General features: G+C 41.2%; 1 protein-coding gene across 3 annotated transcripts in view; it reads left to right on the forward strand.

Annotated features, from left to right (window-relative positions):
- The window catches only part of USP46 (ubiquitin specific peptidase 46), a 57,664-nt gene that overhangs the window by 22,504 nt on the left and 17,220 nt on the right, over positions 1 to 17,940 (forward strand). For 2 of the 3 annotated variants that reach the window (XM_079154074.1, XM_079154075.1), the window contains exons 2-4: positions 1,432 to 1,512; positions 4,517 to 4,730; positions 6,081 to 6,310. In XM_079154074.1, coding sequence (XP_079010200.1) covers positions 1,432 to 1,512; positions 4,517 to 4,730; positions 6,081 to 6,310 — 525 coding nt within the window. The remainder of the gene's footprint in view (positions 1 to 1,431; positions 1,513 to 4,516; positions 4,731 to 6,080; positions 6,311 to 17,940) is intronic. The other variant, XM_079154076.1, reaches the window with a different exon arrangement.

Consider the following 17,940-nt stretch of genomic DNA (forward strand, 5'->3'; position numbering starts at 1 on the left):
GGTCAACAATTGCAAAACAAAACTTTCATCTGTACTGAACACGTACAATCCCTTTTCTTTGCTTGTTTGTTATTCTCTAGACAATACAGTGCAGTGACTGTTTATGTAGTATTTATGTTGTGGTAGGTATTATAAATAATCTAGAGATGATTTAAAGTATACAGGAGGGTGTGTGTAGATTGTATGATAATACTACATTATTTTATAGGAGGGATGCAAGCATCGGTGTAGGAGTCCTGGAACCAGTCCTCACAGATAATGAGGGGCCACTACACTTACGGTATTGGAGTGAACTCAGTCACTTCCTAATCCCAGCAGACTCATTCAGGCCTTGGAGAATAATGATAATCCATTGCCAGTGACTGTCTCTTAGTGGAGCTTGGTCAGTGTTTTGCCAGGCAGGATCACCCTGTGTAGCATTTGTTTAAGGTCAGGGGCTTCTGAGTGTGACTCCTGATTTTACCCCGTGGCTCTACCACTTCCTCCCTGGACTCGTGACGGATTCTTCAGCCCTTCTGAGTTTTAAGTTCTTTGTCTGTTAAGTGTGGTCATATTAGTGCCTCATCTGTCAGATAGCTGTAAGGATGAACAGCAGTGTCCCTGGTACACACTGGAGTAACCAGTAGCTGTTATTATTCCCATACTGGAGGGTCTCCTGGCTTACCAATTTGATGCGTCTGAGGACTGTTAGATTTCAAATTGTATTTCTCCAGTATTCATGATATTCTTTGGGGGCATTGCCCTCTAGGGGTCTTCCCTGATATCTCTTCTTAAAGGTGCAGCTCTCCATCCTCTGCTGCCATATGCCTCTCCTCCCCCTCCCCGCCCTCCCATCCCTGCTTCCTGCTTGTTCTCCATTACACTTGCTGGTGTTCTCCTCCAGTGCACCGCACTTCTAATGAACTCTCCAGAGCTTGCTTTGTGTCTCAGGCCGTCTTCATCTACCAAAGTGGGTCCTCTATGAAATCAGGCACTGCATATGTTTTGTTCTCCCCTCTCTTATCAATGCTAGACCAATGCTGGCTCAGTGGGCGCACAGTAAATCCTTATCAAAACGAAGAACTTGACTTTGAAAGTGGTAATATATTCCTCCGTGCCATGTTTTTAAAAGCCTCGGCAAGCCGTCTAGAATGATGATGTTTTATTCAGAACTTCTTAGCAATAGTCTGCTCATTGGCCTGTCTCACACCTCCTTTCCTGGTGGAGGATGACGGGAGCCACATAGAACAGGGCTGAGCGGATGAAGAAGAATAGAGGCGACATCACTACCGAACCTGCTATCTTCTTCTGACACCTTTTCTTTTAGCACAAACATCCCCAGCCTGTTGACCAGGGGAGGAGAGCCTTGTCTCTGTAGCAGACAGCTTAAGTTTCATCTTGTTTTCTTGTGTATTTCACATGCAACAGAGCTTTTGTTATTTTTTCTTTTAGGGCACCAATGCCTCTGCTCTGGAAAAAGACATTGGTCCAGAGCAGTTTCCAATCAATGAACACTACTTCGGATTGGTCAATGTAAGTATTTAAAGTGTACTATTTTTATCAATTGTTTTAGAGTACCTGATGCAACTCTGCTGCCATCTTTCTCATTACCAATTTTTAAATAATTGTCAATGTGCTTTAGTTAATAGAAGTGGCACATGTTGGAGAGGGGGCATTTTAATCTATTTTTGGAAGTTTTAAATTAATTGTCCCAGAAAAAAGGATTTAATTATGACATTATTGGGTCAGATTCGAATGCCCTCTGCCTTGTACTTTGAGGGATTTCCTTTGCACACATAATCTCCTGGTGATTTCGTTAGCCTTTGTAGCCAAATCTTCTTTTGCATGTCCTCCTTTATCGTGAGGCGAGCTCTCCAGGTGGACTTTGTTTCTGTGTGTATCAATATAACCGGAGTTCTGACACTGTCACCATCTCATCAGCAGTGACCAGCCCATAATATAACCTGTAGAGTGCCAGGAACAGCAGCAGCTGTGAGGGAGAACCAGCATGTGTTGCTCAGAATTGCTTGGCCTTACTTCCCTTGCACTCTGCAGAAGCTCCTTGTGTCTGGCTGGACTTCCAGGCTCTGCTTCCTCAGTAGCTTGATGACAAGCAAGGAGCAAGGCAATGTTACCCACCCTCGTGAGCTTCCTTCCTCGCCTGATCCTTACTCTGTGGGATGGAGGTTTGAAGTGACGTCAAGTGTTAACTAATAAACACACGGTCTTCTGGAACAACTGCTCTGCACATAGGCTGTCAGTGCCCAGGTCTGGTCGGTGTTAGGGTAGGCTGGAAATATTCTCTGCAAGTAAAGGCAGCCTGCGATATAGCAGAAAGAACAGTTGTTCCAGTGCAATACGGACCTGAGTTGGAATTCTGCCTCTGCTGGTCTCTAGCGGTATGATGTGAACCTGCATTTCCCCATTTTGTAAAGTGGGGATCATAATGGTTTCTACCCAGTTGGGAAAAGGATGAATCAGTTTCTATGTCAGACCCTGAGATGAGACTGAGGCATGTTGTGGACACTTGGTAAATTTTAGCCCCTTTTCTTTCCCAGGAGTTGTTCACTGGATCAGGGCCAAGCATTGAAGAATGTCTGGGTAAAAGTGAAACACTGAGTAGAGAGGAAAGAATAGAAGGCAGAAGGATAAATAAAGCACTGGAATATAGGGCATTGTGTGGATGAAATACTGACTTCTAATTTTACTACAATTTTTTTAGCCTTTGTGCCCAGGGCCTCTGCTTAGCTCTGTGAAGATGGTTATTCCAGTCATGGGAACTCTACCCTGGCTAAGGAAAATACAAATGCAGACTGTGGAAGAAAAAAGAATTAAGGCCCCTTCCTAGTTTGTGGAAGAGCTATATCCTCTGTACTTATTATTTGCTTCATTTATGATCCCTCATGTGGTAATTTATGGTGGTTCCAACGTCTCTGTAAAAGGTTCGTCTTCTGTTATATAATTGTGTCAAAGCAGATTAAAATATATAAAAGTAGGAAACGTTCTACCTCAGCTCTCTTGGAGATGTCATGAAGGGTGGCAGAGCCTCCGTCCCACTCTCGGGTGGAGGACCCGAGCCAACAGCCAGTTCCGAGAAGGTGTCTGTGCCCCACTGAGTCTTCCACTGCACTTTGCACTCTGGGCTGTTAATCTTGTTATTTCCTCAGGGTCTTTTTTCCTGCTTATTTCACTTTGTAGGAGCAATTCTGAAGTGTTGGTCTCAGCCGTGTTCTCCCACGGAGTTGGACTTAGTCACTGGGAACCCAGTGAGTTGATGATTGTCCCCTCTGTAATCATAAGCTCAGTGTGATTTCCAGAGGTATAAAATATCACTGTGTGGGCCCTAATCTGATTATAGGAGACTGGGACTTGGGCGATACTGTACTGGGACAACTGCCACCTGGGAAGAAACAAGAGGGAGGGTAATTTAGAAGGTAAGAGGTGGAAGCTGGGAGGTTGGCTTAAGGAGCCACCTCTTTGCCTCCGCTGCTCTGAAGTGAGGCATTGTGGTCTGAGGCAGTGGGCACGGGCACTGGACTCTCGAAGGAGGAAAACAAGCCCCCATTCAGTTAAGGCTGATTCAGCTGGGCAGGTGGTTCCTAGTGCCTCCATTTCTTTTTGATTTGGGTTTTCAGATTCCCTGTCATGAGAGTTTTGATGTGTTGCAATGTGACATCTTTTATCTGGCCAGCTGCTTTTCTTGGTCTGCATATTATGTAGATTTTTTTTTCCTTCTCTTTTTCTAAGCACCAGAAGGTCTCATTAGACTCTTTATATAGACAGAGTGCTTATTATCATTTTAGAGGTTTTTTTGGGTTAGAGAAGCACCAGAATTGTGTATAGTAGTCTCCCCTTATCTGTGGGAGATCTGTTCCAGGCCCCCCTGTTGGTGCCTGAAACCATGGATAGTACCAGACATGTACTATGTTGTTTTCTACACATATATACCTGTGATAAAGTTTAATTTATAATGATAATGTTCCATTATTATATTAACTGTTCTATTAGAACAGTTAAAACAGTGTACTGTAATAAAACTATGCGCATCACTGCTTGTTTCTTAGAAATGGGTTTGGACGCATTATTAAGTAAAATGAGGGTTCCTGGAACACAAACTCTGTGGTACAGTTGGGCTGGTAACTGAGATGGCTACTAAGTGACGTTTGGGCTGGTAGCATATACAGCGTGGACACGCTGGGCAGAAGGATGGCCCATGATCTGGGCAGGATGGCACAGGACCTGTCAGGTTCCATGACATGACTCAGAATGGTTCATGATTGAAAACTGACAAGTCATTTATTTCTGTCATATCCCATTTAATATTTATGGCCTGTGGTTGACTCCAGGTACGTGAAACCATGGCTAGCAAACCACAGATAAGGGTACACTTTCATTCCTTTCCCTATTGGTCAGGTGGGCTCTGATACAGGGAAATCTGGGTGGGTTCATGGGTTCTGGTCTTCTCCTTCTCTCCTCCTGTTCCAGAGCTGGCTTTCCTCACACAATGACTTGAGCCACCCCTCTTGTCCTTTGGCAGTTTGGAAACACATGCTACTGTAACTCCGTGCTTCAGGCCTTGTATTTCTGCCGGCCGTTCCGTGAGAATGTGTTGGCATACAAGGCCCAGCAAAAAAAGAAGGAAAACCTGCTGACGTGCCTGGCAGACCTCTTCCACAGCATCGCCACGCAGAAGAAGAAGGTCGGCGTCATCCCACCAAAGAAGTTCATTTCAAGGTTGAGGAAGGAGAACGGTGAGTTGGCGTGGCGAGTGCAGGATTTAAGGCTCTAGAATAAGGGACGCTGACAGTTCTGTGCATCTTAATGATGAAGAGCTGACTTTGTTTTTAAAGGGAAAATAAGTACTGTCAACTATTCAAATATTATTTTTGAAGAAAAGTTATTTCTTCTCTTAACACAAAACTTGATTGAAAATATGCTTAAACATTTAGACCCATCCCATGTTAGAATTTTTTTTTTTTTTTTATATTTAATTTACTCCATTCTGGGTGGGATCTTTGTAAGAGGAAGATGGTCTGTGGCAGCCTTCTAAGTGGGACACTCATCAGATGAAACAGGCTGATGCAATAATTGAATAAAATAGTACTATTTTCAAAACTCGTCATAAGTGATAAAGTTACGAGCATATTACCTAATCAGAGGCTCTGCTGTTTTGAAGATAATCCCTTTCATTGTAATTTGCCTAGGATAATTAAAGGATATCCAGTCGATATCTATATGATAAAAATGTGCTGCTGTCCCCTGATTTTTCTATCTTCTCTTTTTTGTTGGATGTTTTGCACTAATAATATTTTTGACTAGGGAATTATTTGTCTGGGCAACTTGTGTTTGTCCTAGATTCTGCTTTCCTCCAACAGACTTGCATGGTTAATCCGATGTTTATTTTACAAAGCCTTGTTCACTTTGATTGCTGTCTTTTGAAGCTGTTGTTTATATGTACTAGAATAAAAGTGATTCAGGGAGAGAAGGAAGCCAGCTCCTGCAGTCCAGTCGTGAACATGATTGACAGTGGAGTTTCACAGCTGCATTCATCTCTTGATGAATTGTCCTGATAGCAGGGAACGGCAGGAGTCTTCTGGAGTCATTTGTAATTTGGTTTTGGAAGACTGTCAGATAATGCGCTCACACATATTCCTCATCTCCCTTATGTGTTACATTTAAGCTGCTTCCTGGCTAGCCTATGGCTTAATATGCTTTTGGGGAAGAGATTACAGGGTCCTGAAGAAATTACCCAATGAATAATTGACCATTACAATCATATCATGTTGATAATTGGTATTTTATCAGACATATTGTCAGGTAATGTCTGTTTTTCTACAGAACAAATGATAAATTTTGCTTACTTTTTACATACGTGACTGTAGGGAGACAGGGGAAATTGGTTCTTGGTGGCAGCAGAAAATGGAAATGAACAAAACTTTTGTAACTTACCCATGGAAGCCACATGACAGAGATGAGTATATTTGTATTCCTTACCTGCCCACCCTTTCAATATAAAAATGAAAGTATGACATGTAAAACTGGTATATCTCTGTTTGCTTTTTAAGAACCAGAGATGGAAATAATGACCTTCTCTTTTACAGATCTCTTTGATAACTACATGCAGCAGGATGCTCACGAATTTTTAAATTATTTGCTGAACACTATTGCGGACATCCTGCAGGAAGAAAAGAAACAGGAAAAACAAAATGGGAAATTAAAAAATGGCAACATGAATGAACCTGCGGAGAATAATAAACCGGAACTCACCTGGGTCCACGAGATTTTTCAGGGAACGCTCACCAATGAAACCCGATGCTTGAACTGTGAAACTGTAAGTATTAGGGTGCTCTCATGAAACTTGCTTATGCACATGGATGGTTGGTGCTGTGCGTGAGTGCAGCATGCTGCTGTAGAACTAGCAGTTCCCTTTCGCATATTTGGACAAACTTACTCATGAATATGAAACTGAAGTGTAAACTTTTAGAAGCATGAATCCATCCAAGATGTCTCGGCTAGCTAATGCAGTGATGAGGCAGATCTTTTGCAATGCTGGATTGCTTTGTGCCATGGATAAATTTGAGGGTCTAAAAATCACACTAGTGAATTGGACCACATTTATCTTAAAAAGATTTTGGTCATGTGTGATTTGGATCAGCCCATTGCCCCAATTTAAAGTGAATCAGCTGTGGTTCAGTGGGCTTGAAGTCAGAAGATGGACTCCTATTTTTCCAGAATAGAAAATTTCTGCAACAGTAAACTGGGTAGATGAGGTGAGTCACTCACAGAACTGTTTCAAGGATTGGGTGAGCTTATGTGTTTGGAAAGGTCTGGCACATGATAGGTACTTAATGCTAATTGGATTTGAAAACATGTTCTTCAGAGCATGATACAGAATGGCATATTTGCTTGTTATATTTAAGCTTTGTGAGTGGCCTCATGTATTGACATTTAAGAGTCCAGTTCTGGATCCAGGCTGCCTGAGTTTAAATACTGGCTCTGACATTCTGTAGCCATGAAACCCTGTGCAAATTATTCCTCTTCTGTCTCCTTATCTCTAAATTGGGGATTATGAGTGAGTCAGAGAGAGAGAGAGAGAGAGAGAGAGAGAGAGAGAGAGAGACTGTCTTACAGGCTGCTGGGAGAATTAAATGAATCAGTACTTATAAAGCACTTAGAATTTTGCTTGGCACATAATATCCATACACAACATAGAGTCTATGGATTCATTAGGGGTCTCAGAGTTTCTTGATATTTTCTAAAAAAAAAAAAAGTGTATGATTGTGCATTTCGTGGGGAAGAAAGACAGGTGCTTTCAACGATTCTATAAGTACCTGTTAGTCTGGTCAGGCTGCTATGACACAATGCTGTAATGGGTGACTTAAGCCATGAAAATTAGTTTCTCACAGTTGTGGAGTCTGAAAGTCTGAGACCAGGGCACCAGCATGGTCTGGTTCTGGTGAGGGCTGTCTTCCTAGGTTGGAGATGGCTGCCTTCTTGTCATGTCCTCGCTTGGTAGAGTGAGGAAGCAAGTTCTCCTGTCTCTTCTTTATAATGACGCCAATCCCATCACAAGGGTGCCACCTTACAACCAAAGACCCCACTTCCAGATGCCAGCACTTTAGGGATCAGGGTCTCAACATCAATCTTGGGAGGATTGAACATGTAGTCCTTTACAAGTTGTGACCCCAGAATGGTTAAGGAATGTGGATTCAGACATCAACATCTGTGTAAGGAGTGAAGACTTTTGTTTTTGGCAATCTTTCTAATGCTCTTCTCAACAGTGCTTGAATCAAGATTCTGATGTCATTGTGGAAACAATTAGAAACCATAGCTGAACAAATGGAGATTAAAAATTACTAGTAATCTTCCCATGCAGAGATGATGAATTTGTAACATTTTCTAAAAAGTGTGATTACATTAGCTCAAAGATAACCACTTGAACATTTAAAAATATATCCTGCTCAAATATTCTTCACATATTAATCTAGAGATCTTTCCATCCCCTTCTTTCCTCTTCTCTCTCTCCCATTCCTCCCTCTGACCCTTTATACTTTCTATTCTAGTAAAATTCAAATGAATATAAAAGAATAGCGTAATAAACCCCATGTGTTCAGGATCAGTGATTGCTAACTTTGGCCCATGTTGGTCTTCTCTCTTTTCAACACCTCTCCCTGATCAAATGGGTTTATTTTTAAGCAAAGTTCAATTAACGTTTCATTTGTAATTTCTTTGTTATTTGCATATATCTATGAAGGAAAGAAGTGTTTTTATTTAAAAAAAAATGTACAATACCGTTATCATACCTAAAAAGAATTTCTTTATATCATTATTCACTCAGCACTCAAGTTTCTTTGATTATGATTTTTTTTTTTATCAGTTGATTAATTCAAATCACAATTCAAACATGGTCCGTACTTTGCATTTGGTCAGTAAGCATCCTAATCTACAACTTGCCTTCACCTTCCTCTTTTTCTCCCCTTGCAATTAATTTGTTGAAGAAATCAGGTTGGTTGTCCTGTAGAATATTCCACACTATAGAAACATCCTTGTGGTGTTATTTAACGTGTAGTAAATTGGCAGTGTGTTTCTGCCACATCTACCTAGAAATCCATTCCCAAGGGGATATCCCAGCGAGACTTTTAACAGTGTGCACAAGAAGACTTGTATGGGAAGGTTGTAGCATCATTTTAAAGAATAAAGAAATACCCACATACCTGACATCTGGAGTAAGAAATGGAACATTATCAATAACTCTAAAGTCTTCCAAGTGCTTCTTTGCAATTTAATTTTTTTCTCAACCCACTATTTTCAATTTTGTATTAGTATTTGTTTTTTTCTTGATGGTTTTATCCACATATGCATGTTTATTGCTAGAAATATAACTGTGCATGTTTATGACTTTTTTATAGATTGAGTCCTATTCTTCTGAACTTGCTTTTGTCATGGGAAGATCCAGTCATTTCCTGTGTGCAGTGTAGTTCATTCATTTTCATCATTGTGTAGTATACTGTTGTAGGAACATACCACAGTTTATTTTTCCAGGCTTTTATGTTGTGTATGGTATTTGACTTACTGACAGTGCTGCTACCTTCTTATACAAGTCTCCTGGTGCACACGGGCAAAGTGCTTCTGGGGTAGCCCTGTCTGTCATGGAGTTGCTGAGTCATAGAGCTTCCGGTTTAACTAGGTAGTGCCAAATTGTTTCTAAAGTGGTGGTAAGTTACTTTAAGAGATTATCTGGTGTTGGCACCGCCTTATATTTTTATAATAAACCAAACTTGGTTTTTATCTTTTATGTACATTGTTAGATTTTGAAAGCTAATTTATTTTTTATTTTTTTAGGATTTTCGTAATTGTGTTTTATTAGTGAAATTGATTTGAATCTTTCCTTTCTCATAGTGTACTGTTTTTGGAATCAACATCCTTATGAAATAAGTTCTTTATTTGCTTTGGAAGAGTTTGTACGCAGTTTGATGTGTCAGATGTTTGCTAGAACGCATTACCTACCTTACATCCTTTAAATATATGTATGGCTTGTTTTATTGTGTCTATGAATGGCCATGGAGCCTCCCCACCTTTGTTTGGGGGGGTGCTGGTGACTGAACCCCACAGGGCCTCATACCTGCTAGGCAAGTGCTCTCCCACTGAGCTACATCCTCAGCCTCCCCCTCCCCCCCCCCAGCCTTTGTCTCTTGGTTTGTTTTGTTCAATATCCCTCATGAGATTCATTTGCATTTTGTATGATCCTTTTATTCATTCATTGTCTTTGCATGTGGTATTCTACTGAATGAATGTACCACCGTGTACCAATCCACTTTAGTGTTGATGGGTATTTGGTTCTTTCCAGTTTGAGTCAATTATCAACAATGCTGTTATGAACTTTGTAATATATAAGCCCTGGGGCACTCACTTTCTTTAGGATGTATACATGGAAGTAGACTTACGCGTTTATATCATATGCGTATTATTGGTATCATTAGAAAGTGTCAGATTCTTAAAGCAGCTATACCAGTTTACACACCCAGCATGTGAGCACTCTCATTTTTCCACATCTTCGTCAGTCCCAATATTTTCACATGTCCTCACTTTTGCTAATCTAGTAACTGTATCTTATTTAGTAAAAAAAAAAAAAAAAAAAAAAAAAAGAAAAAAAATTTTTTTTTTCCTATATCTTCTGTGTAAAGGTAAAAGACACTGAGGATACAGTGAGAGCCTTGCCTTTCTGGAAGTCCCACTATGCAGACATGTTAATGACAAAATGGATAATTGGTTATGTAATTACAATCACAAAATGCTGCGAAGGAGAAGTACAGTCTACTCTGAGCTCATGATACAGATACCAGAACAGTGAGGCATCAAGTGTACATTTGTAACCAGGAAATCTGCACCACACTGGTCGAATCCTTTTTGTTTGTCTTTTTTTTTTTTTTTTTTTTTGGCATGGGGGCTGTCTTTGGTTGTCTCGGCAGTTCTAATTTGGCAGTATTCCATGTAGATTTTCAAGAAGACCCTGATGATTGGCTTAGTTTCTCTTTTGTCTATGAACAAGTCAGCAGCCAATCCCAACAAATGAACTGTTGCATCTTCAAATGTTTGTTCTGCAAAGCTATTACCTGGCTTGCTATTTCCTGGAGGGTTACCATGGACAGGAAGCCTGGGCCAGAGGATTCCTCCAAAAACGGTGAATGGTTCCATAATATTTGTTAAAATGGAATTCTAACTGTTTGCAGTTGGTCTGTGAAAGTAGATGAGGGTGTGTGGCTGTGTTTTTCTGGAGAATGGGACAGTCTTAAAATATTATATTTATATTTTTTCCACCCTGAAATGATTAGATGATTAGAGGCGAGAGTACTTTTTTCCTCCCTGAAGTTACTTGTATCATTCCCTCCATTTTCTTAGGTCCTTCACCTGGCTGGGATCCTGGGAGTCATCTAATCCTTCTTCTGCCAGTGTCCCAGTCCCTTCTGTGAGGTCCCAGCCAGTTGGTCATCAGCATCCGATGGACCCCATCCAGAGGCTGGGAACTCAATCTCCCAAGGATGCATTCCGTTTTTAGAAAGCTCTAGTTGTTAGAAAGCCTTCTGCTTTCTAAGAAAGCACATTGCCTGAGGGCTGTTCCTGTTGTACAATGCAGAGGACTTGGTGTTAAGGAAAAGCCACTGTGACAAGTTTTCCATCAGAGGTGAGGGACCTAGAGCCCTCTTTGAGGGAGGTCCCTTTGAGGATGGTCCTTGCCTGTGGCAGGCAGCAGCAGACAGAGCTTCAGTCAGAATTGACCAGAAACACAGCTGTGAAATATCTCTGTGGGACTAAACTGCTCTAGATCCTGAGCAGCAAATTAGCCCCTGGGGAAGCTGTGCTGTGTCCCTCCTCAGCCTCTTTTTCCTCCATTTGTGGGAAACCCTGTGCCAGTCTGCAGGTTTTCAGAAAGCAGTGATTTTGCCCCCAGGGTCTCACCCTTTGTGAACACTGCTCATGATTGCAGTGCAAATGTCAGCCGAGGGATTTATGGAGACAAACGGTTTCTTTCTGCAATAGATTTGGAGAAACTATTTTAAGGGGGTAATTCCGTGCTGACTTTTCCAGAAAACCTTGATAAAGGCACTTAAGAATTGGGGCTTGGGGATTTTCCACCGTAGCTAAGTGCTCCCTGATCTATCCTTTGTTTGCTTCCTAAGATGTATTAGGCTAGTTGGAATTTAATTTTGTTGTTAATTTTTTCCTCTTTTATTTAAGCCAAGTTTTTGCTCTGTACATCTGTGGTTCCTCAGTGCTTCTCTGTGACTTTCAGACCCATTTACGTTTGTTGCTGAAGCCAAAATGTTATTGAAGGAACTGCCATTCCAAGCACCAATTTGCAGCTCCTTATTGCTTTGTTTGCAGAGGTTCAAACTGATCTGATAGAGCATCTGAGGCCTTCACAGGCACAAGAGTGGAGCGGGGTGATGCATGGAGGTGCCATCTCTCGTCCAGGGGAGAGTCCCCGGCCCAGGGTTTCAGATAGGAGATAGTGGCCTCCTTTTTCAGCCAACCCTTTGGTACCACCTCCAGCCAGTACGCTGTTAGTTCACAGCTGAGCAGAGTGGAACCTTGTCACCAACTCAGGAAAGGAATCTGGAGATTGAGAAGCACATTTGAATATAACTTAAAATCATTCAAGAATTTGGCAAAACTTATGATTTATGTGTATGTTCTGTACATTCATTTGTTCTATTAACTGATTTCTAATTAATTATTTTAAAATGAAGAGCAAGTAGGGTCTCTTCTGTCCCTTTTAAACTGGAGTGTTTGGGTGGGAGGGGGACTCCATGCCCAGAATGGGGGGAAGAAGGAGAATAAGATGTGGCCTGTTCTTGCTGAGAGTATTAGTCTCCTAGTGATATATGTTTCCTTGGAGACAAGCTGTATCTTCCCCGAGATCAAATCTCTGCATGTAGGAAGAACATTTTTTTTTTTTTTTCCTGGCAGTTTTCTTAGGAGAGAGAAAGACAACCCCCCCCACTACCAAAAAAATTGCTTGATCAACTCATTGCTTCTGATTGACACTCTGGAGCAGGGAAAGGGAAAAGTCCAGAGAGGAAGGCTGTTCCCGCCGGGTAGATTCACCTGAGTAGCACTTTCTCACATCTCTAAATCTAGAAGTAGTTTGCATTTGCAATTGAGAAAGGTACAATAACTCTCTTCAGCTAGTGAATGAGATTTTTACCTTTTCTCTCTCTTCCTGAAACCATTATTAGAGAAAAAGATTTACACCTAGTAGGACAATTTTTTTTTTTAATTTTCATGATTTTTTCATTACAAAGCCATGCTAGCTAACTTCTATATGATTCCAGTTGGCTATAATCCTTGTGTTTTCTCCCAGAGAAGGTCCATTTAGGTAAAAATAAACAAACAAATAAATTACTAATTAAAAAATAGAATAACTCGTGGTTTATTTAAAACAAGAATGTAAAAAAATCATATTTCTGCCACTCAGATGCCTCTGCTCATATTTAGACTTCTTTTGTTCAGTTACTTTTTCATGTAATAAATATTTATTGGGCATCTACTAAAGACTGGAAGTTATTTAGATACTAGAGATAGAGCCGTTGAAATAGAAAAGATGGTCCTTGCTCTTTCATTTATTAACATACCTATATAAAACTCTAAATTTCCCTTTACTGCTTTAACTGCATATCACACATTTTGATGTTATATTTTCTTTGCCATCAGTTCCAATAGTTTCTAATTTCTCTTGTGATTTTTTTCCCTTTACCAACACAGTAATTAAAAGTATGCTCTTTAGTTTCCAAATATTGTGGATTTTCCTAGATGTCCTGATGGCATTGATTTCTAATTCTGTTGTGGTTAGAGAATGAATATATTTAGTATCATTTCAGTTATTTAAAATTTACTGAGATATCTTTTGTGTTCTACACATGGTCTTTCCTGGTAGATTACCATACGCACTTGAAAACAGGGTCTTCCACCCTCAGAACTGTTGACATTTTGGCTCAGATAATTCTTTGTTGTTGGGGAGGGGGTTGTCCTAAGCATTATAGGATATTTAGCAACATCTCTGTCTTCTGCCCACTAGATGCCAGTGGCATCTGCCAAGATGTGACAATGGAATATGTTTCCAGACATTGCTAAGTGTTCCCATAAAGCAAAATTAGTTCCCCTTCCCACTTGCCTCTGCCCCCACCTTTGCTAAGAAGCCCACCCAGGGGCACTTGACCACTGAGTTACATCCCCAGTCCTTTTTTTTTTTTAATTTTTATTTTCAGACAAGTTCTTGCTGAGTTGCTGAGGGTCTCACTAATTTGTTAAGACTGGCCTTGAACTTGAGATCCTCCTGCCTCAGCCTCCCCAGGTGCTAGGATTATGGGCATGGTTCACTGTAAAATTACCCCTATCAAAAATCCCTGCATTGAATAAAATGTGTATTATGTAGTTGTTGGGTGTAATATCCTTTGTCAGTCAGATATGGCGGTCGATAAAGTTATTCAGATCTTTGATGTCTTTGGCTACCCCCCCCCAACCCAACTTTTTTGTCAGCTGCTGAGAAAAGGCTGTTAAAATACCTAACTGTGTGGGATCGTCTTATTTCTTCTAATTCTGTCAGTTTTTGCTTCGTGAATTTTTAAAGTTTTAAAAAGTGACTTTGTTGAGGGACAACTTACACATCGTGAGATTCATCTCTTCGGCGATCTTTTAGTGACTTGCTGTGCTGCGCAACCATCACCATCTCCTGGGTTTGCACGTCTCCATCACAGCAGTTGAGACAGAGCTCTTGGATCTGGCAGTCGATCCCTACCCCCTGCACCAGCCCTCCAGGAATCTGCTCTCTGCCTCAGGGGTCTGCCTTTTCTGCATTTTGATGTGATGGAATCAGAGAACGTGTGGTCTTTTGGGTCTTGACTTTGTTCATCTGCATGACTTTTTGGAGGATCCTGTGTCAGTAGTTCTTTCCTTTTTATTGTTGGATACTGTGGAGCCTCGTGTAGTTTTTACACTCTGTTGTGAGGAGCCTTCCTGTTATATTCTGCTAATAAATTGACCCTTTTATCATTAGAAAATGTTTTCTTTTATTCTTATAACTTTGTCTTAAAAATCTATTTTATGTGATAACAATATAACCCTTTACGTACTTATTCTAATTCTTTGCATGTCTTCGTATGTTTTTTTTCCAACCACTTATTTTCAACCTGTATTTTTATATTTAAAGTTTAGCTCTTTTGGACAGCATGTAATCAGTCTAGGCTTTTAAAAAAACAAGTCCATTCATCAATTTATATCTTTATTTGGAATTATCAATTCCTTAATATTTGCTATAATTATTGACATATTTGGGCATGGGGCTACTACCATTTATTACTTGTTTTCTCAGATTTTTTTTCTCTTTTTATGCTTTTTCTTTCTGGATTATTGGAATATATATATATTTACAATTCCTTATGACTTTTTCTCTTTGCCTCTGTTCTCAGCATTTCCTGTGTGTGTGCACATCGTAAGTTTCGTGATTGTGTTAGAGATCACAATCCACAGTCTTCACTTTTCACAGTCCGCCATTGATAATGCTGCTTTTCCACATCAAGTATAGAAGGCCTGTCAATGTGTAGGAGCACATCCCCTCTGCCCTCACCTTCCCTGTTCTTTACGTTGTACTAGTTATACGTATCACGTTTATGGGTGGTGTGAACCCCACAGGACAATCATCTTTTCTTTAAAGAGGCATAAGTATTATAAAAAAGTTAAATAAGAGGATAAAAGCCCCCAACCCCCCTCCAAACAAACAAACAAAAACTGGAAACTCACATCTTTTGTGTTCACACATGTATTTACCATTTGGATGCTCCTCATCCTCCTCCCCTGCCCCAGCCTTGTTGCTAGCTAGAGATTGAACCCAGGGTGCTGAACCACCGAGCCACATCCCCAGCCCTATTTGGCATTTTACTTAGAGACAGGGTCTCACTGAGTTGCTTAAAGCCTCACTTGCTGAGGCTGGCTTTGAACTCATGATCCTCCTGCCTCAGCCTCCTGAGGCACTGGGATTTCAGGTGTGCGCCATCATACCCAGCTTTCTTCGTTCTTGTTTGAGGATCTCAGTTTCTTTGGCTGAAGGAACTTCCCTTAGTTTTTCTTATAGTGCAGAAATTTTCAGTAATGAGTTTCTTCTTTGTGCCTTTATTCTTGAAGAATTTGTTATTGGGATATAGAAGGTCTGTTCAAGGTGTTGTTCAGACTTTTCTGGCTGCCGTGGTTCTAAGAGGTCAGCTGCCGATGGAATCGCTCTATGAAGTCACTCTTTTTTTTTTTTTTTTTTTTTTTCCCTCACGTGGTGCTGGGAATTGAACCCAGCACCTTGTGCTTGCAAGGGTAGCACTCTACCAACTGAGCTATATCCCCAGACCCCCTTTTTTCTTGGTTAAGATTTGCCTTTTATCTTTGGATTTCAGCAATGTGCCTCTGATGTTCCTTGGCTGCCTTCTTTGTATTTATCTTGTATTTATTTTTGGATTTATCTTGAGTACCTTGAATCTAGTAATATATGTATTTCATCAAATTTGGGAACTGTTTAGCCATTAGTTTTTCAAATAGTTATCCTATTCTATTCTCTCTTCTTCTAGAACTCTGTATGTACAATATTATTTTTAAAAAAGGCCCCTGAGTATTTGCTAATTTTTACTGCGATGTTTTTTCTTTATTATCTTAGTAGATAATTTCTGTTGATCTGTCTTCTAGTTCACTTGCTCTTTCCTGTCACTTCCATTTTGCTGCTGTTAAGTTTCCATTGTGTTTTGTTTTCCAGTTCTGGAATTTCCATTTGATTCTTTTTTTTTTTTAATTGTTTCTTTTTTTCTTCCAGGATGTTATAGTTTTTGATTTATGATGAGTGTATTTTCTTTCACTTTACCAAAGATAGTTATAATAGCTTCTTGAAAACTCCCCATCTACTAATCTCAACATCTGGGTTATCCTAGGATTGGCCTCACTTGATTTTCTTTTAAGAATTTCTTCCATTTTCTTGGTTCTTTGCATATTGTACGTTTGGATCTTGTTCAGGACGTGGAGACTGTTAAGTTACAGAGACTCTGGATTCTATTATTTTTCTTCAATGAGTATTGAGTGCCTTTAGTTTTAGCAGGAAGCTATCTTGATTCAAACCACAAGTTCTGCTTATTGGGTAGCTCAAGCCTTGGGTCACATGTCCCCCAGCTGACTTGCTTTGTACTCGTGCTGAGCCAGGGGTGTGGTCAACCAGATGTGGGCAAAGTTGGTGATACCATCTTGGACTCTTCCCCTTCGTACCATCTTGGACTCTATCCCTTCGTACCATCTTGGACTCGATCCCTTCTTACCATCTTAGACTCTTCCCCTTCGTACCATCTTGGACTCGATCCCTTCTTACCATTTTGGACTCTTCCCCTTCATACCATCTTGGACTCGATCCCTTCTTACCATCTTGGACTCTATCCCTTCGTACCATCTTGGACTCTTCCCCTTCGTACCATCTTGGACTCTTCCCCTTCGTACCATCTTGGACTCTTCCCCTTCGTACCATCTTGGACTCTATCCCTTCGTACCATCTTGGACTCGATCCCTTCTTACCATTTTGGACTCTTCCCCTTCATACCATCTTGGACTCGATCCCTTCTTACCATCTTGGACTCTATCCCTTCATACCATCTTGGACTCTTCCCCTTCGTACCATCTTGGACTCTTCCCCTTCGTACCATCTTGGACTCTTCCCCTTCGTACCATCTTGGACTCTATCCCTTCCTACCATCTTGGACTCGATACCTTCTTACCATCTTGGACTCTTCCCCTTTGTACCATTTTGGACTCGATCCCTTCTTGCCATCTTGGATTCGATCCCTTTGTACCATCTTGGACTCGATCCCTTCTTTCCAGTGGATGTCATTGCTCAGATTTAGACTTCTGGCTCCCAGATCAGAAAGACTGCATTTCCCCCCACGGGCCCTATGTCCCTGCCTGGGGTGGAACCGTGAACTCAGGCCATCATTCTTCCTCAGAACGTGTCACCATCTGCTGCTTGTGCTCATTCTCCAGCGCTTTCGGCTGGCTGCCTTGAGTCTGTGGTTATCTGAGTGTGTCGTATCTGGGGGCGTGTTGGTATGCCAAGATCTTGGTTATTACGGAAGCCAGTCTTCGGAATTTCTCATTTAAGTAAGGGAGAGACAGTTCAATAAGAACGAGATTCAGAACTGGTGCGGCATGACCTGTGGAGGCTGAGAAGCAGCTGGGGCCGGTGTGCTGGCTCAGCCCCTGCAGGGCTCAGCAGGGCGTGCTGCGTGGGCCGGAGCTCAGGCCAGCTCCAGGGCTGACCCTTGCCACAGACAGCACAGGGCTCTGCGGACGACAAGGACAGCTCCACAGGCATGTGGTTGGCATGGCTCTCCACAGCCTGAAAGGCGAGGCACAGGAGGCAGGGTGTGAGTTCAGGAGACTGGTAGAAGG

Source organism: Sciurus vulgaris (assembly GCF_902686455.1).
Source record: "Sciurus vulgaris genome assembly, chromosome: 9".
NCBI lineage: Eukaryota > Metazoa > Chordata > Mammalia > Rodentia > Sciuridae > Sciurus > Sciurus vulgaris.